The sequence below is a fragment of the Protobothrops mucrosquamatus genome, unplaced genomic scaffold (assembly GCF_001527695.2).
Source record: "Protobothrops mucrosquamatus isolate PMUCROS unplaced genomic scaffold, P.Mucros_1.0 scaffold_19, whole genome shotgun sequence".
Lineage (NCBI taxonomy): Eukaryota > Metazoa > Chordata > Lepidosauria > Squamata > Viperidae > Protobothrops > Protobothrops mucrosquamatus.
The window spans coordinates 1354349-1375014 of record NW_015386095.1 but is presented as its reverse complement, the minus strand read 5'-3'; the positions used below and the strand labels follow the sequence as shown (position 1 = coordinate 1375014).

The 20666-nt window shown below is 37.3% G+C and overlaps 1 protein-coding gene across 1 annotated transcript in view; it reads left to right on the top strand.

Annotated features, from left to right (window-relative positions):
• The window catches only part of TSGA10 (testis specific 10), a 44001-nt gene extending 27198 nt beyond the window's left edge, over positions 1 to 16803 (top strand). Inside the window, exons 14-20 of the mRNA XM_015831374.1 lie at positions 354 to 452; positions 4828 to 5013; positions 6038 to 6247; positions 8875 to 9077; positions 9519 to 9623; positions 15608 to 15742; positions 16515 to 16803. Of these exons, the coding sequence (XP_015686860.1) occupies positions 354 to 452; positions 4828 to 5013; positions 6038 to 6247; positions 8875 to 9077; positions 9519 to 9623; positions 15608 to 15742; positions 16515 to 16539 (963 nt within the window). The 3' untranslated portion in view covers positions 16540 to 16803. The remainder of the gene's footprint in view (positions 1 to 353; positions 453 to 4827; positions 5014 to 6037; positions 6248 to 8874; positions 9078 to 9518; positions 9624 to 15607; positions 15743 to 16514) is intronic.
• Positions 16804 to 20666: the final 3863 nt, after the last annotated feature.

Below are 20666 nucleotides of genomic sequence, written 5' to 3'. Positions count from 1 at the left end.
AAATGTTTTACTTAGCAACAGAAATTTTGGGCTCAATTGTGGTTGTAAGTCAAGGACTACCTGTATATGTCTTAGAAAAGTTTCTGCTACCACAGCCCTCTGTAGTCCCACTCATCTAGGTTGAGGGCTGTGTCCACTATAGCTTTCTCTTATATAAGTCAGACAGCAGCCTAGCTTGGTCCTCAACTTTTATTGAATAAAGAATGACACTACTGAAATACATTTTCTCAATTTTAAAGTAATTTCTCTTTTTATATGTAACAATATAACTCATTAATACTTTTAAATATCAAATCATATTAAAACATGAATAAATTAAACATATGAAATAATGCTTCATATTTGTTTGACAGCTTCTATTTGAGAAACTCAGTAAATATCAGAATGACTTTGAGGATATGAAGTTGAAAACTGAAGATCTGCAAAGACTGAAGAACTTGCTGAACTCTAAAGTAAATATATACTTTGAAAAGATACAACTATAAAAAGGCTTAGTACAAGGCTTCTTTTCACAATATGTGTCTCTTTTTTTGAATGGTCGATGGTTAGAATGGGCATGGGCAATTTGACACCCATCCCCCTTTTTTAACTCCAAGAGATGCCTTTAATTGTCGGTAATTATCTAATTATTGACTGGACTGAAGAATTTCCTATCAGTTTGAGATGAAAGAACACATGAAAGCCATCCTATAAAAACTGATATAGCACATTAAAAGGAAGGAAACTCTACAAAAAAAGCCTGACTTTCCTCACATATGTGATATGTACTGTGTGGCCCTACACACTTTGCAGTCTTTGATCACCAAGAGGCTGTCCACCTCTGCTTTAGAGCCCTTGTTTATAGAAAGCACAGTTACTTCAGGACATCTCCTTTCAAGCAAAACTATATACTGCAAGATAAATATGAGATTTCCACTTCCATGTTTTCCTTAAAATCCTAATATAGAGAACAGAATTTTGAAGAGAGATTTGTCAAATGAGAAGGAGCTGTTTTATTCTTCCTCAGTTTCATTCTCACTTGCAGGTGATTTTTCTCTTAACTTTTCCTTAAAATATATTACTGGGAAATGGCTACTGAAAAACTTTCAAGGAAAAGCTGGCAAGTGCAGGAGGAAATTATAACTGTCTCTTCCCTTTGGCTAAATCTTTCTTTTCTAGAAAACTAGATATGAAAATTGCATGTTGTCCAGATCCAATTTCTTAACTGTAAATACACAGCGGCGCAATCTGGACTGAGACTACTGTCCATATAAAGAGGGAAAGCTAATACCGTCTCCTAGATATACAGGTAATCCCTGAGTTACGAGCGTTCACTTAACACTTGTTCAAAGTTGTGCAATAAGTGCCACCTAGTGCTTATGATCAAGACCCGAAATTATGAATATTGCAGCACCACGGCAGTCATTTGCTCTTGAGCGACTGCAGAGGCTCTGCAACATTCATTCTGGTTATTCCTTCCCTCCCGGGTCTCCCTAGGCACTAGGCCTTCAATACTCACCTTGTGAAGCTTGAAATCCTTCGCTTTCTTGGCTGCTCCAGGCCTTTGATGAGTTTGCAGAGTAACGCAAGATCACACAAGATCAATGGGGTGAGATCTCACCATACTGATCTTGCATGTTCTCATGATACTTTAGGCCTCTGTTCTCTGCAACAGAGAACAGAACTGAAACCGGGGGATGCTTTTGCGTGCCTCTGGAGGCTGGATCAGGATGCCGGAGGCCTTTTCCAGGGCATTGCTGCCCGGATCTGAGGCCAAGGGACACTTCTGCGGCCTCCAGTGACCCAATCCGGGAGCCAGAGGCCTTTTCCAGGCTGCTGCCGCCTGGATCTGAAACCAGGGGATGCTTCTGCGGCCATCTGGCAACCCGATCCAGGCTCCAGAGCCCTTCCTCAGGCCACTGCAGCCCAAATCTGAGGCCAGGGAATGCTTCCGTAGCCCTCCGGTGGCCCATTTCCAGGCAACAGCGGCCTGGAGAAGGCCTCTGGCACCCAGACAGGCCTTTGGAGGTGCGCGGAAGCATCCCCTGGCCTCAGATCCGGGTGGAGCAGGAACAGTGGTAGAGAGGAGACGGAGTGCAGCAGGAAGGGAGGGGGAGGCATGAGGTATCTTAGTGGGTCAGGGAGGCCTTGGGGCCCTGTTGCATCACTAGGCCCTCCATGGCCTTCCCCACCCTGAGATACCTCATGTTCACTTAATGAGCTGTGTCCATCTTAACGAGTGATCTCGTTCGAAGTACGAGATTCTCTCCCACGAGTTTTCGAGTTATGAGCGGAATGGATAACTCGAGGACTATCTGTACAGTAGCCCATGCAGGGACAGTTTGAAAAGGAACAAAACTTTGTTGCTAAAAAGAATTTTTCTTAAAAGTTACATATGCAATGGGAAGAGTAATTTAAAAAAAACCCTAAGTGACCAAGGAAAAAAAATAAACATCCACTACGTCATCCTTAATTGTTCCCAGTCCAGATTATGCTACTATGGACTTACAATTAACTAAATAATATTTGAGTATTTTAGAATATTGTCTTCTTTACCATTAAATCTTTAAAGCAAACTTTATTTTTTCCAAAATTGTTACTTACATGGCTATAACCAAGCATAGGTCTTATCTGATAAATAATTGATCACAGGAAGATAAATATTGATTCCATTTTAAAGATCTACCCTGGTAGAGAGCACAATAACTATTTGTCATTGTTTTTATTTGACATATCTTTCTAGATTACTCAATGTTTGCTATTATTTGTAGTATCTGTTCTACTTATGCTTGAAGTTTAAACCCAAATGTTTGTGATTGTCATAGCCATTTGTACTACAGTTACTATAATAGTGTATTTTATGAAATTTTATTACACTTTTTAAAGTTTTATTAATAATAACAGCCCAATGTATTTTACTGTGCTTCCTGGGGCTATAAAAAGATTTTGATTTGATGCGGTTACAGTACAACAATTTTTAAATCCAGTTTTCAAGGCCCATAGAAGGGATACTCTTTTCTTTTATGACATAAAACAAGGATATACATATACACATACACATACACATACTGGACATGTACATATGTGAGTGTGTGTGTGCATGTATGTATGTATGTATGTATGTATGTATGTATAGAATTTGCAGTATTCAGATATCAAAAGAATACAATGATTTGTTTGTATAGAAAATCAAATTTGTTATATTAAAAACCAGGGATAGAAGTTATCTCAAAGATATAATCCAGTTATGAAAATAAATTGAAAGTACCTGCAATATTGCCTTTAACATTACATTTATTTTTACCAATGGTATCCATTCAAAATAGGTACAGGACTCAACATTTAAGGCATCCAAATGAAAAACAGAAAATAACGTGTTGACAAGAGGCCAGTTACCTGAGTCTGACCCATTTCAGAAAATCTTAATTAACAGCTAAATTTTAGCAACTAATATAAAACTATTGTTTATATTTTGCCAACAAAAAGTTCCTTAATTCTTGTAGCTTCCTAATGATGACCTAGCTGATATTTTTAGATATTCAGTGTTTTATTATTGCTAGGAGTTCTATCCTGACTGGCTCAAGATTGACTCAACCTTCCATCCTTCTGAGAGGTCGGTAAAATGATGACCCAGATTATTGGGGGCAATATGTAAACCACTTAGAGAGTGCTATGGAGCACTGTGAAGTGATATATAAGTCTAAGTGCTATTGTTATTATTGTATGATTAAAAGTTCTGTCTGAATGCAAAAGGTAATTCTGTCAGGCTTTAAAAAGTATTTAAAGTCTGTCCATTGAATTTCTGTGATTGTGCTCAGACAATGGATTAGCTTTGACACTGCTGAAATATTGGTCCATGATGCTTTAATTGATCCTAATTGATTATTATATGATTACTTAAGATGTTTAAATTTATACTACATATTTTCATGATCAACATTTGCATATGATAAATTGGATCCAGTATTTTGAGAGGAGAAATCTATTTATCTATTTATTCCCTCTCTGCTTTCTCTCTGAGCAGTGTGAACCATAGTGCAGGAAAATTGCCTTTGAAAAGAGAGTGCTAGTATGGTATAGGGTAAAAGTATTAAATAAGCACTGAGAAGACTCAGGTTCAAGACTATTGCCAACCATGGAAGCTTACTTGGTGACTTGGAGCCACTCAGTCTCTCAGACTAACCTACTCTCTCTTCTTTGTACTGGAGAAAATTGGAGGACAAAATGCTATATATGCCACCTTAAACTCCAGAGTGTAAGATAAATAAATAAAAACATTTTTGATCAGCCACTCTTATTATAAATAGCATGTAACTATGTGATGCATTCAGTTCACATGAACCTTTAATCTAAAGCAGTTTTAAAAGACATCAGGATTTTGTACACAATAGCAAGCCTACAAATGCACCATTAAATGTTAGTCCTTGACTTATGTCCACAATAGACCCCAGACTGTATGTTGCTAAATGAGAAATTTGTTAAGTGAGTTTTGTCCCATTTTATGACTTTTCTTGCCACATTTGTTAAGTGAATCACTGCAATTGTTAAATTAATAACACGGTTGTTAAGTGAATCTGGCTTCCCCATTGACTTTGCTTGTCAGAAGGTCGCAAAAGATGGTCACATGACCCTGGGACACTGCAACCGTCATAAATATGAACCAGTTGTCAAGCATCCGAATATAAATCACATGATCATGGGGATGCTACAACAGTCATGTCACTTTTTTCAGTGCCATTGTAACTTCAAATGGTCATTAGACGTACTGTTGTAAGTTGAGGACTACCTGTAGTAGTTTCAGATAGTAAACTAAAAGTCTCAAAAATAAAATCAAAATTTGTATTTTAGGAGAAAGAAAATGAAGATCTTATGGAAAACCTCCACATGGTCCGTGAACAGGCAGACAGATGGGAATCAAAGTTGCATCAGATAGAAAAAGATTATAACTCCATCCAGATGGAACTTCTTAGTGTAGAATCTGAGAACCATAGACTGAAAGAGCAAACAGAATCGCATGCAATAGCAATTGGACAAGTAGGTTTTAAAAGCTTCCACTTACAATCTGTCTCTGTCTCTGTTTCTCTAGCTCTTTCTCTCATTTTCTTTTAATGGCTAGTTAGTAGTACAGCTCTTAGATTTTTAAAAATGGTCTTTGTAATACTTATTCTTCACCTTTCACATGAGTAAAGGGTTAAAGGAATGTTTTGTGATGCTCTGCATTTATGATCAGATTACATCAGGGACTTTCAAAATGGATGTATTGGGAAAGGTATTGACCATTTGCTGTACTTGATTTTAAAACATTGTGGTCTTTCTTAAGAAAGTTTAGGATTGGATTATAGGAGTGGAAAGGCATTAATGTTTATCTCTGGTAATTATGAATCATAGACTTTCAACAGAGCCTGAATCCATCTTTTTAGATAGTAGATACGAGATATTGTAAAGTATTGTCTATGCCTAGTCTGGCTGTTTGAAAATAGTATGCATTGTTCATTGAATAATCTTCTTTTTGACTCTAAAACTGAATTTACACTCCCAAAGTAAGATTTTTAAAAATAATTCCTTCTGTATTAATTCTTAGCTTCTTATGTTCTATAAAATAAACAATTGTACTTTATTTTGAATAACATATATCATTTCCATTTGGTTTCTGCATTCTGACACAAATTCTTCAGGATTCACATGGTTTTCTATTTTATCAAGAGTTTTCTTTGTGGATGTAACAAACAGTTGCCCTGAAATTTATACCATGATACTTTCAGTGTGCAATGAACTTCACATGGAATTCTGGGTTGGTCTACTAGTGCTATAAAGTCTCTTAACTCTTTCTCTCTCTGTGTGTGTCTGTGTATACATTTTGGTATGTTTAGTTTTTGTTGATGTATTTTTAGATTCTGCTTTTATTTTAATTGACTGTAGAACATTTCAAAATTAACATAAAACAGAAGCATATTTATTTAGATAAACATGCTTATTATTAAGTAATTTTTTTCTTGAAGATATTCTTGCTGGTTTATTTATAATATAAACGTTAATTGACTTTTCTTTTTTGGGGCAGCATTTAGCATCTGAAAAAGCCTGTAAGTCACAGATTTCTACTTTAGGTAAGTCCCTGGTGAAAATGGAGGAGAAACTTGAGAAAGTCCACCTGGAAAAGGTTTCTATACTCTCAGATTTGACTTCTGCTCGGGAACTGTGCATTAAACTGGACACTAGCAATGAGTTATTAAGCCGGCAACTAAAGAACACAACAAAGGAAGTAGAAAGAGTAGGTATAATATAATTTCGGCTTGATTTATAGAGAGCAAACATTAAAGCTGAAAACTTGTATACACTTTCCTAATGCTTGAATTTAATCCTTGCTGTTCATGGAAAATTCTTTACATGTCAGAATTTTCTCAGAGTCACCTGGACTGGAAATTGTCCATCACAGGAAGTTGATTCATAGAATCTGTTAAGAAGGTTAAAGTGGTAACACAAGAATTTTGTAAAATACCATACCTTCAAATGAGAGCAGTGTGTGGGTGTATGAGTGAGTGTGTCAATTTTGCTTTTTGGTCCAAGGTTTCTATAGAACACAGCCATATGATTCCAGGAAAATGTACAATTATATTATGCATTTGTTTACATGTATTTCATTCCCACTCTTACATATTCTGAAGCAATTTTTAAAATCTGAACTTTGCAGAGCCTTATTTGTTATTTCCTAAATCATAGGCAGCATATCTTTTCAGCTACTAGAAAACAACAACAGCTGTTGCTCTCCTGTCAATGCTTGTGAGCACACATCTATTTGACCAATGTAGTCTTCTGTTCTAATATCTCTATTTGGGAACTTGTTTAATTTTTAAACATCAAAGCAGAAGAAAACATTGCCAAATACTACTGTTTTTCATGAATTCTGGTGCCATGATTGTTCTGTAGCAAATAATACATTGTACACTATATGGTCTGGATATACATAAAGCTGCTAAGAAAAGGTAAATACTATCTGTGCTTATCTGAGAAACTGAATCTTGGATGTGGATTTAGATATTTGTAGACATAGGAATCTCTGTGGGTATAATTCAAAAAAAGCCAAAAAGGCATGCGTGACTGTGTGATTGAAGTCCCAACTCTAGAACCTTGTTAATGCTATCTCATTCTACATTGATTCTTGAGGGATACTTAATTTAAACTTGTCTTTTTTCTTTAAAACAATCAAATATTGTCATTCATAATGGAGTTGATGTATATGAATCCATCATTCATTCTTTTAGGCTCTGGGGAAGATGAGTGAGAAAATTTGGGGAATGAATGAGAATTTTTTTAACCATCAATCATTTTTATTTGTTTGTGCTAAATATTTTTCATATCTTTTTCAAAACTCCTGATATAGAGTTTTTTTAAATACTTGAGCTGAATAAAAGTTATGACTAGTTCATTTCAAAAAGAGAAATACCTGCAAATGAACTTTAGATTAAGCCAAGGCAGGCAATTGTTTTTGTGTACAATAGGTCGTGGTTAATTTTAAAAGGGTTTAAGAAGCTCAGAGCACTTCAAGCATGATAATAATGCAATCCTGAGGTCAAATCTGTTGCCATTAAATCTTTTGTGTGAAATTTGGCCTGTCTGTCACTTTGTGCATCTGAGAAAGTGAGTGATAGTTAATGATAGTCTGAAAAAGTACTACCAGGCTTCTGATTTTGACATCCACTTTAGTAGTTGATATTGAAATCTGGGGGCTATTAAAATGGATGTGGTATCTCCATTTGGTTCATAGGTAATCCATCTTGATTTAAATATTCTAAATTTATTTAGAGGGTTCTGATATATTTTGTGTGGGATGGAATGCCCTACAGTATAAGATTCCTCACTAAGGACTAGAGCAGTGGTTCTCAACCTTTTTAATGCCGCGACCCCAACCGGTCGTAAGTCGAGGACTAAACCGGTCGTAAGTCGAGGACTAAACCGGTCATAAGTCGAGGACTAAACCGGTCGTAAGTCGAGGACTATCCAACCGGTCGTAAGTCGAGGACTTTCCCTGCCCAGGAGCGCCGCACATGCATGGTTCCGCCCCCTGCGCCGGCCGAGGCGTAGCTGGCAAGCGGCAGAGACGGAGCAGGCCAACCACCAGCTGGCCCAGCCCAAGGGAGGTAAGGCACCTGCCGGAAAAGGGGGAAAAAATGGCGGACAAAAAAAATGGCGGACAGCCTTGCTTGGCGACCCCCGTGAAATGGTCGATCGACCCCAAATGGGGTCCTGACCCACAGGTTGAGAACCACTGGACTAGAGTATTGTCCAGCATATAAAAGGAAATTATAGATTTTATTCTGCTTGCATAACTTAGTGTGTATGTAAACTGGAACTCTGGAGCTTCAGATCATGTCTTACAATAGTATCAAATTGGGAAAAGGCTTAAATCCAAACTTTAAAAGCCTTAACTTTTAAACCGTATATCTCCATGTCGCGATTTGTGAGGGTTAGTGTACAGTGTCATTTGTTTACAATAGCTGGAAAGGAAACCACTTCCAAACTGGCAAGGCAAATAACTTATCTATGAGCCACCAGGAAACTCCACTTTCAGTTGTCAGTGATGTTACAGTATTATATTTTGTGATGAAATGTCTGCAGGAAAACCACCAAGCTTGGATTAACATAAGTAAAACCCATTTATTTTTGCACATTAAGAAAGATTACTATACTATCTTCAGAGAATACCACTGTAAGTTCTTAGCAGGGAGAGGGTTACAGTTTTTACATTAAGAAAGAAAAGCTGAAAAGATTGAGATCCATAGGTGCTGGAGAGGGGAGGGGAAAGCATGGTATTTTCTTTACAATTTACAATGTAATCTATCAGTTTCTAATATACTACATATTAAAGAAAATAAGAACGTTCATTATTTTGGTTTTCAGCTTCAGAATGAATGGGAATCATCTCACTCAGAAATAGAACTTCTGAGAAAGCAACTCAACAATGAAAGAATCTCAATTAAAAACTTGGAAACTTTGTTAGCATCCAATCGAGAAAAAGAGTATCAGTCTCAGATGATAAGTCAAGAGAAGGATTCTGAAATACATCTTCTTAAAGAACAACTTACTCTGGCTGAAAACAAAATGTGAGTAACCAGTGGAAATAACACTTGATTATCACAGGAATTGCTGTTATACTTTTTTCTTATTCTCATTTTTACCTTCTTTAAGAGACCCTTTATTAGAGCGGAAGATAGTTTATTTAAAAGTTACTGAAACTAGGGAAACTAAATATTAGGCAAAACAGCATCTATCTCATGGGAATAAAATATATATTAGAATTTTTAAAACAATTTGTACCTTACTTTGTTCAGTAAAGTTAGAAAAATTTAATATGGGTATTTAATGCCTTTAGACACAGCAAAAATATAAAATTGTTTCTATTTTCCTTCTGGAAGCTTATCCAACTATTTTCTTTGTATCAAATATATTGGAAGCTGTTCTTGAAAAACTAATCCTATTCTTTATTTTATTATATTTGATTAGTTACATCCTTTCAGTTTAAGTGACAACTTTGTCCTTTATAGCGCTATCCAGAGTCGAGATTTTTCACAGATCAAAAACACAATTACTCAACTGGAATCTGAGTTAGATATCACCAAAAGACAGTTGGGCACAGAACGCTTTGAAAGGCAAGTGTGTGACCACATTTTTAATCATTTACATCTGTTATTCCCAGTTTAATAATATACATTTTCACTAATTTAGAAATATCCAGGGCTGAAGTCATTAAATAATGCTACTAATTTATATCCACTAGAACTAAGACTAAAATTCAGCATTGGAGCATGCTTGTTAGGGAAGAAGTACTATTATTTACAATTTTTATTATTTTATGACTTAGTTGGGAAAAGACTTCCATTTGATTGTAACCCACATGTACAAATCAGATTATTTATCAGTTTGAAATAAGTCGGATTTTATTTTATAACTAGCAAGTACTACATTTAAACCTTGTGGGTATTTATAGCAAGTAGATTTGTAGATTATGGATTTTTTTCATAAAAACTTGAAAATATCTTTTGCAGACTTCAAAGAATGATGGCTGAATCATTCCATTGCATATTTCATATTTCATTACAAAATCCAATTATTTATAAAAAGTAACTAAAATGCACCATTCCTAATCTTCCTTCAATAAGTAGTCTGCTGAGCGGAGTAGCCCAGAATTAACTATATCTTCAGTTATTGCCCTAATACTTCCAGAGTTCAAGGAAATTCAATAAAATTGATCACTTTAAGTTGCCTCAAAATTTACCATCCAGGAAAATATTCTAAAAACTGCAGATTTAGGGAAATTACTATTTCTGACTAATTGAGCTACTAAAAACACTTTCAGGAGTAAATATAGTATATTCAAATAAAAATCCAAACTCAAAGGTACATTGTTGGTCTGGAAGTATAAAAGTGCTGACTGTGGGCCCATCATTAGATATATTTATTATATTTGTGTGACCTCTATTATCTAAAATAGCTTAACTCCCTAACCCACTATATAATTTCTAAAACAGAATTATGAACCACAAACATGGGACAAGGTATTGAAATAAAGGTTAGAGAGGGGCAGTTTGGCCAAATCACTTTCTCTTATGTAAATTGTGGAGAAAAATTATTTATTCTGTTGTTATTGGTATGGGAATGAGTTGAGCAAATGTCTACTGCTACTAAGCAGATTGTCAGGCCTAGCTGACAAAACAATCCAGTCAAAATTCAGTTCTTTATTTGTTAACACTTTATAGACAGAATCTTGCCAGACTAAATCTACACTATCCTAATCTAATGGAAATGCGTACACCCTGGAAGTGGCTATCCTAAATCTCTTTTCACAATCCAGCTCTGGATTGCACTGTGTCTTGTCTCACACACACACACACCCAACTTGGAACATGCTACCTCCTTTCTGGGAACCTGTTGCTTTATTGTAGTCCATCACCCTACCCCTTCATAAACACATTCTATCTCTAGATCCATTTTTAGGCAGACTAAAAGCTCAGACTTATTTGTACATACAGTGTGTGTGTGTGTGCTGTTTTGAAAAAAGACAAACTACAATCAATCATAGATTTTAGTTATCCAAATCAACTTTTGTTATAGACTTTACATATTCTAAATTTAAATTGCTGTGTTATATTACTGCTTTGTTTTACTCTTTTAGCAGATATACTGTATATCTAATTTATGCTTATTTATTAAAATTATACAATTAGAATATTTCATCCTACAGGGAATCCTTGATTTACAGCCATTCATTCAAGTGATTGTTAGAAAGTATGATGCTGCTGAATGAAGAGAGTTATGACCCCTGTTGCAGCACCGCTGCTGTCATGTTACCAGTATTTGGACATTTGATAATCTGCTTGCCCTTACAGTTGACCACAGGGCATTGCAACTGCCCCGCTTGCCTATCTCTCCCCCATCTCAGCCCCTCACCTGGCCCACCAGCCCTCACAAAACTGCCTTGGCTTTGGAGGCCTTGGCCTGCTTCCTGCCACTTCTTCCCATGCTATCATGCCAGGGTCTACTTACCTTTGCATTATTCTGCAGCTGCTGATAGGCACATCCCACTAATTAGGCTGTCCCACTGCCATCCTGCAAGAGGCTTCATTTTGTGATGGTTCAGAAGGTTTTCTCCAAAACACATGATTTGGATAAGGGGCCTTGCAAACTATGAGAAGAAGATTGCATTCACTAGCTTTCTAACCTTCCTAAAACAATCTTTCTGAAGGATTTGCTAGCTTTCTGGCTAAAAAGCCAGCAAACATCCTTCTGAAGGCTAATCACACTTGCTAGCTTTCTCGTTCTAAAGGTTAGTTGTGTCTGTTAGTTTTCTAGCCTTCATAAACCATTGCAAGAATACGGGCCATTTGTAGGATGGTGTGAGTTGGCCTGGATAGGAAGGCCACACCTAGTATTGGTTGGACACATCTGTCAGCAGCTGCAGAGGTAAGTATCCCTGGATATAGTGCAACAAATAGAGGGCTTGGCCCTCCTGGATGTGGTGTGGTGGGGAGAAAGCTTGGACTGCAGGTCCCAGGCAGGTTTCTGCACACCAGTAGGCACAGGGCCTCCCAGGGTCTCTTCCACCCCCTGTGGCACACTGCACTTCAGTTAATGACTCTCACAACTGCTTAACTACCACAATAGGGAGAGCCAGGATTATAGTTATTAAGTGAAACAGTCATGTGGGCATCTTGCTCAATGATTACTTTGCTCAGTGACCCAAAATTGGGTCCTAATTGTAGGGGTAAGTTAAGGACCACCTGTAGTTTCACTGTTTGGATATATACAAAGCATCTACCAATTTATTTATTGGGACCAGGTAATTTATTGGGACTTATCACAAAGTTTTATAGGCAGGTTTTCTCTGAATGAAATGTAATTGTCCTTAAATGCACTTCCTCCCATGTAAAACTCCCATGATTTAATTTTTAAATACTTTGGGGAGTTTTAACAATAGAAGGTGATGCAGGAAGCCACTGGAAGGAAAAACTGACCCTGTTTCAAATGTTTATAGTTCAAACCAAATTCAAAATCATACTGCCAAAATTCAGTGACAAATAACTGAATGCTGGTGGTATGATTTCAAGTTATTTCTTGAGGAGGATTTAAGAGGAAAAATTGGAATGATAAGCTTCCAGAAGGCAGTTCCCTTCTTTGCTTCAGATTGAAAGAGAAGAACCTTTAAAATCTATGTTATAAAGTGTTGGTGATTTTACCACTGAATTTAGTGGCATAGTCTCATGTTGTTGGAACAGATGCTTTGCTGAGAGCTGCATATGATCTGTAGAACATGGATTATTTACCCCAGCCAATACTGAATAAAGATATGAACCTGTCTACTACATTAAATTTAGCAGTGAGAGAATGGCAGTTTTTTTACTTTGCAAGCCAGCATTAAATCCTGCCTTATTTTGTCTCTTGAAAAAAATAAATGTATCTCTAGATCTGGGTAAAGAGGTCTAGAATCACCTAAATACAATTCCAGTGGGCCAAAGAGGTGAATGTTACCCAATAGAGTAATGAAATAGGAGTTAAGGAAAAACATAGCTATATGACATAGATGTATTTCAAAGCTGGGCTTGGGTTTAAACACAAAACGATCAAGAAAAATGTTATCACTGACTGACTCCAGAATAGGTAATTTTAGGCTAGATAATTGACTTAAAAATAGTTTCCTGTATTCTTAATCTCAAACTCAGATTTTCCAGTGGTATTCACCCTGGCTCTGAATAAAATCCAAATGAAATTCCTTTTCCACCCCATCAATCTGTGTTGGAACGAGAGTGATCAGGTTTTTACCTCCTATGTGACATCCTTTCACGTATTTGAAGAATGTGGTTATATTACCTAGTCATCTTTTCTCATATCCAACTCCTTTAATATTTCTTTGTATTACTGCATTTTTTGTCCTCTGATCATTGTTGTTCTGATCTAACTCAATCCATGTTTACGATTTCTTTTTGAAGTATAGTGTTCAGAAACCATCTTGTGGCAAGATGGGCAACAAATACATTTAATAAATAAATAAATAAAATAGATACAATACTTGAGATGATGGTCTAACCAGAACAGATGCAGCAATTACTAGCTGTAAATTTGGAAATTATATATCTGTTGATGCAGCCTTGAATTCCAGTGCTGGCTTTGCAGCTAACATACTGCTACTTCATTCAGTTTGCAATCAACCACAGATAATCCCCACTTACCAAATATTCATTCAGCAACTGTTCAAAGTTATGATGGTGCTGAAAAGGAGCCTTATCAGAGGTCTTCAAAGTTGAAGCTATTGCAGTGCCTGTTGTTCACATGATCACAGTTTAGGCATTTGGCAACCAGCTCACTTTTACAATGGCCGCAGTGTCCCATAGTCATGTGATTACCATTTGCAACCTTCCACAGGCAGCTTCTGACAAGCAAAATAATTGGGGAAGCCAGTAGGAAATTGCAGGTTGTGATCTTATGACATTGAATTTAACAACTCACAATGATTCGCTTAATGACTGTAGTCAGAACTGATATCATAATTTTGTGTAGTCATATATTTTAATACGTGCTGTGTAGCAGTGGAGTTGCTAGTCCCATTTGTGGTTGGTAAGTGAGGTCTACCTGTATTATTCTAAGACTGTCTGTGTGATTGCTGTTAGCAAGCGAAGCACTCCCTATCCCATTTCTTTCTTTTGTATTTTAGGTTCCTAAGTTCACCCCCTCCTCAAGAAGCTATTGCTAGACCTCACTGTTCAGGGCTTGGTGCTTTTTCATTTCTGATTTAGCATCTTCATAAAGCCATTGGGGAAGGTCAGCGGTTTTGGATGAGGTATTATCAGTATGCTGATTATACCCAGTGTTTACATATCCCCTTTAGGTCATCTGAAAGATGTGGTGGAGTTATGTTCCAGTTCTGGAGGCTGTGGGTGCCTGGACAGGATGCAACAGGCTTCAAAACAACCCTAGCAAGATTAAATGGCTTTGGGATTTGGGGGTTTTGAGCCTGTTGCTTGGTTATATTGTATTGGATTGTGGCTTTGTGATTTTTTTTCCTGGCTATTATGGGTTTTATATATTTTTATATATGTTCTTATTTTTAATAATGTGAGCTGCTCAGAGTCAGGCCTCCAAGATGGGTGACCATATAAATCCACTAAATAAATAAATTATGATCTTTTGCTTTCCTGATATCAGTTTTATTTTTCTGGGCTATCACTCTGTAGTCTTCCTTTGTGATCTGGTTCTGTTTTCATTTCTTGCATGTATATTTTTTTATTTCAGTACTTTGCTAAGCTTTTTTTTTAGTCACATTGACTTCTTTTTCTTTCTTACCTTTTATCTCCTTCTTGAAACTGCTTCACTATGGTCTTTTAACATAGCTTTGTTTCTAATTGTATTTTTAATATAATCTTCCTTAAGAACTCTTGAGCTTCTTTTCCCGTTAGCTTCTTCCACCATTGCATGTATTTATCCTTGTACTGAGTAGGCTGAAATAAAAGAAGCTAAAATCAATGTCAAAAATGAGACCAATGTGGAGGAAAGGATGTTTGGCAATAGGCTGTGTTCACCATATAAATGGGCTGGAGTCCTGAGGAGACAGTAGTTGTAAAAAAGAAAATAAGATTTTGGCAGTCTCTTTATATGTAAGTGTAAAAAAAATAAAATAAACATGCTGCTGTGGAGACTGGCAAAAATACTGTATTACTTTCTTCTGGTCTTTGTATGTAACCAATAAGACTAACACTATACTAATTAGAAGGAAACAATTTAAAGAATAACTCTAGTGGAAATTCCATAGAAAGCTGGAACTTTGGTCTACATTTGAAATAGTCACTGACAGAATTCCATCCAGTCCAATTCTCTTTGAACTCAAATGTCTAATCTTCTATATTTTGTTTTAAATATTTTTATTGAATCAGTTACTCTTTGACCTTTATGTGCTGTCCTTACTTCATCATCTAGGCACTTACTGTCCAAAATTAGGGGAAAAATGATTTGTGTCCCTTTTAAAAATAAAAAGTTAAAAATATTCCTCTGAGATTTTTAAGAGACACTAGCTGCTGGACTTAGGAAAGTTATGTGCATTAAGTACTCTTATTTAATTTATTTATTTTTTTTTGAAAAAAATTAGGGAACGTGCAGTCCAAGAACTTCGCCGGCAGAGTCGTACAGCTTCATACCATTTAACTTCTACAATAAGATCAATATCACCTGAACGTTCCCGGCACTGGTCTCCTGAGAGGTCTCTGGATAGATCTTTGGATGGGTAAGAAAATGTCTATTAAAAATATATCTCCTTTCTCTCACTGTTATTCAGGTAGAGACCTGCTCTTTATCATGTTACAAAGGCATCCTTAAATTAGAAATTTTATTTATTTGTTGCTGTTCCACAAAATTGTGCCCAAATAGCTCATAAAATATCAAGTGTTAAGAACTGCTAAGAAAATTATAATTTTAATTTGTTTTCTTGTTTTCTGGTCTGTTTCAGGACATATTTTGGTTAGCTTAACATACCAATCAGTGTCAACCATGGAAAAGGTGGGGGGGTGGAGCGTTTTCAGACTGACAAAAGCACTGTCCTGCACCAAGCCCCCACCTTTTTCTATGTTCATCATGATGTCAGATATTATTGTTGCAATGCTGATTTCATCATTCTGATGGAAGCAGAAGGCTCCTGAAGATGCTGTTGATGTAAACTCATTCAATGATATTTAGATCTCCTCATGTCATTCTGTATTTTTTGCTTTCTTTCCTTTTCCTTACCACAAAATTATTGATTGTTTTTGTAAGAGCTCATTTTCATGGTTTGGGAGGTACTATCAATTATAGAACTGTATAGATTAAACATGCTTTTGAGATAAGCAATAAAATTTGGCATGTTTTTCCACAGAGACCATAAGTATTGTCCAAAACACAATTTGTTGATACCTTTATAATTCAAGAATGAAAAAAAGAGATTTATGTTATGTGTGTTTGTCTGTGAAAGGAATGGACAATCACCACTGGATAAAATACAATTTTGCTTTCTTCTTTCATAGGGATTCTATTTCAAAGGACTTCTAATTGAAGAAGATATGGAAAAAATTAACATCCATTATAGAAATACCAATACATGCCAAACCAAACTCAAGGTTTATTAAAACAGTTGCTTTAATCCAATTGGTAAAGGATAATGTTCAGAGTGCTTATTAACTGAAGAAGCCTACATACACAAATATTTTATTTGGGGCATTACAGTAAAAGCAATTATTGTTTTATAAAATAATTTTTATTATTAAAAAGATGTTCTGAAATGAAAATTGAACTGCACACCATCAAAGAAATATATTAAATGAAAAATTTAAACAGCTTCTTATTCTTCATTTATTTGTTGTATTTCGGTTGCACATTTGCTAAATTATTTAACATTTTGAGAAATTGATAGACAAAATCAGTTCAATTCTTGAATTATTTTTTTAAAAAGCTGATGACAAAGTCAGTGGTTTCTATCCCAATTTCTCCTTCTGAGAATGAACAAAGCACAAAAAGTGTGCTGATCTCTGGATACCCACACTGACTCGATTACTCTTGGAGTTTAGGATATCCAAGGAATAGAGTTTGATAGGCTGTGATGGAGAGTTGGCAAAACTCATACATATATTTTGTGTAAAGCATATCCAGTACATCTTCCTCCTCCTATTTTCCCCACAACAACTTTGAACTGAGAGAGAGAGTGACTGGCCCAAAGTCACCCAGCTGGCTTTCAGGCAGGACTTGAACTCAGTCTCCCGCTTTCTAGCCTATGTATTTCTAAACCATGCCATCATTTTCATATCACTTTCAATAGAATTTCCAAAATTCATTAAAACTTCAGTTTTATTTGCATTGGGGAGATCCACATTACTCATACTTTGACTTATTGAAATCAGTAAAAAATAAGAAATGTCTTAATAAATCACAACTTGAACATGTCCATTGTAAGATGTAGCTACAAAAAATGCCCTGCATCAACAAAAGTATAATGTAAGATAAGGAAAAGTAATTGTTTATTCTATATTGGTCAGACTACATCTAAAATATTATAAAACTTAGGCAGAACGATTGGCGGCATTAAATATTTAGTCTGGGAACAAGTGTATTGGGAGACATGACAGCTATGAATCTCAGGAGCTATCATATAGAAGACTGGCTTGTTCCAGGAGTCAGGACAAGAAAGAATAGGTTTAAACTTTACATTACAAGATTATTTATGGTTGGGTATCAAGAAGAATTTCCTCATGATTGTTCAACAATGAAAGATACTTCTCTGGGAGAAAAAGAATTTAGTTGCCATGGAAAAATTAGATGTCTAGCATTAGCCTCCTTTAATTTCACAAAACTGGTGAAATTTGGTTAGTTTAACTGATTAATAAATTGACATCCTGGGAGTTATCTTTTTAAAAAACAGAATTTTCCTAGAATCAGTCATGGTCTGTGATTTTCATAGAATAATTCCATGTTTGCATACCAATTTCCTCTAGTTTTATATGACTGGTAAGATTTAAATTGGACTAGCCATTTAAATTGGCATTCCTGGCATTTTCTAAAACAATCTTGTTATGACTGTTGAATATGATTATTTTGGCTGATTAGGAAGCTGGAGAAATACAGCTTTTTCTCTGGAAATGGGTTTCGATGGAAATTTTGTCACTTTACTGCATTAATGCCTTCCAATGGGCCTTTGATTTTGTTAATATAGCTGGGAAGATGGTGTTCTGGACCATTTTACCCTATGGTTTATTAGAGGAATTAAGGGGTTAGTAAAATGATTCTAAAAACGCTACTGTTATTAACTGTTATCATTTATCTAGAATACACTCCAGTTCTACCTGCATCAATATCATTGCAAACATGTCCATTATGGCCAGGTTTTCCCCAACCTTCAAAGAATCCTATTCTTTCGCTTAACTGCCAATGAGCATCACTGAATGTGAGTGGTATATCCGAAGGCTTGTGCCTTACAGTAATTTACTTTGTGACCTTCGGTGCAGGAAGCGAAACCGGGGCGCATTTTTACAGTTCTTTTCCGCAATCAACCCAATCCTCGTTTCTTCGGAGACAAACCCTGAGGAATTCAGCCGAGTTTTCTTAGATAAGCCAATACAGGACTGCAATTTCAGGCGGGCGCTTTCTTGCCAATGCTTCAGCGAGGAAGGTGGCACGAGCGGTCCCAGGAAGGAGAGCGCCGATTAGAGCGAGTCTCCAGCTCAGGTTCCCTCTCTGCTCAAGCTGGGAATGCCAATGGGTTGCTTCGTGAATGACCTATGTTCCCTCCTCTCGTCTCCCCTGGCAGCGCCCGGGGTTGCGCTCCGCCTCTTACTTCTCGCTCTCGGTCAAGGTGCCTTGTGGGCCTCTCTTCCGCGCTGGCAATCTCTTGCCTCCACCTGAGGCCGACGGAAAGGTGAGTGCCGCCGCGGCCGTCGAGCGGCGAGGCTGCCGAAGTTTAGACAGGGGCGCCGTGGAAGCGGCCCTCCGGGTTGGGGCGCACCTGGCGGGAATATAGCTTTCCGTCAGCGCGCGCACAGCCAGCAGGCCAGCCTCGCCACCAGGCTGCGCCTTCAAAGCTCTTTGGTTTCCTTGTGCGCCGTCTAATCCGCTGCTTGTTTGCCCTGAAGGAAGTCCTAGGAGGTAGAGTAAGACTTCTGCTGGTGCGTGTAGACTCGCTTGTTGGCAGCGATAAGGAAGCAAATAAGGAAGCAAAGGACATTTTGTGGAAGAATTACCTGAGAGTGCCCGCTTAATTTCCAGAAGATTAGTGTGGATTCATGCGTTTCAGCCTAACCAAGCAGATTGTCTATGGAGATTCTCAGTCATCCAGGTCATGGTTGTCTCAAAGGTGCTTTTTCGGAAGGAACTGGACTTTCTTGAAAAGTCCAGTTGCCTCTTGAGAAAGCACCTTTGGAAAAACCAAGCACAATAATAACACAAAAAGAAATCTGGGTTTATTATTTGAAGTCCTGGTTCAGGCAGTCTTCAAGAAACTATGGATGGGGTAGTTTTCTTAATGTAAGTGGGAGTTAATCAAGTACTAGCACTGAGATACTTTCTTGTTTTTAGAACCCAAAGCTAGGGCTGTTCCTCAAAGCTCAAAGTGTTGTCCGCCCTCCTTGAACCAGCAGAAAATGACAGCTGGTCCTGTTGCAGATCCCTAACATGCCATAGGAAATGGGGAGCCAGTTCTTTATTGTGTGCAGATTTGCTAAGAGAAAGGATTGGTGGATCAGGTTTGCTTTGCTTCTCTCCCTCCTACCAGATTTCACCAGCCTGTGAGAAGACATTCATTCACCAGTTACTACTCTTAAGGTGGACTAGGGCTGAGTAGGAAGTAGGTTTTAATGGAGGTGTAAACCTGGAGATCCCACTGTACTATACCACCCCACCATCCATGACTGTCACTAGTTAGGCTGGTCCTTCTTTCAAAGTCAGATCTCTGGGCCAGGCATTATCCTGGACATCCTGTAAGTGAGAAGCCAGTTTGAAAGATCCAGATCTTCCTACTATCCAAACCAGAATGGGCATAGAGGACAGTGCTCAGGGGCAGGAGTGTGCTGTACCAGCTTGTAGTGGCTAGCAGGTCTCTTGCAGCTCCTGATACAGAATAATTTCTACTATTTAACATTATTTCATAATCCATTTTAAAGCTATTGTGATGGAAACTGGAACAGATAGTCCTCAATTTACGATCAGTCACTGTGACACATTTTAAAACCATTGTGGTGGAAATTGGTACAGGCAGTCTGCGATTTACAATAGATCAGGGCTTTTCAATCTTTTCATCCATTGTACCACTTTTAGGATATGGCAATATCCGAGTACCACCAATCGCCTAGCAGGGTGTCAAAAACTTGATGACCAAAAAAAAAAAAAAAAAAGGAAAAAAGTGATAAAGTACAGGTAGTCCTCAATTTACAACAGTTTGCTTAATGACTGTTCGAAGTTAAATGGCACTGAAAAAAGTGCCCCCCAAGCCACAGCCGAGCAAGACACCTGCCTGCCCACCCGGCAGCGCTCTTCCTCCTGTCCGAGGTTTTCATTGTTGTGAGCATTTCTGTTGAGGATTGGCAGCGGGGGTGGGGTGGGGGATGTTTGGTTTTTATTCCCCCCGTCTGCTGGGTGGTTGCAGCAGGTTTTGATCACTTCACATAACCCTGGGACACTGTAACCGTCATAAA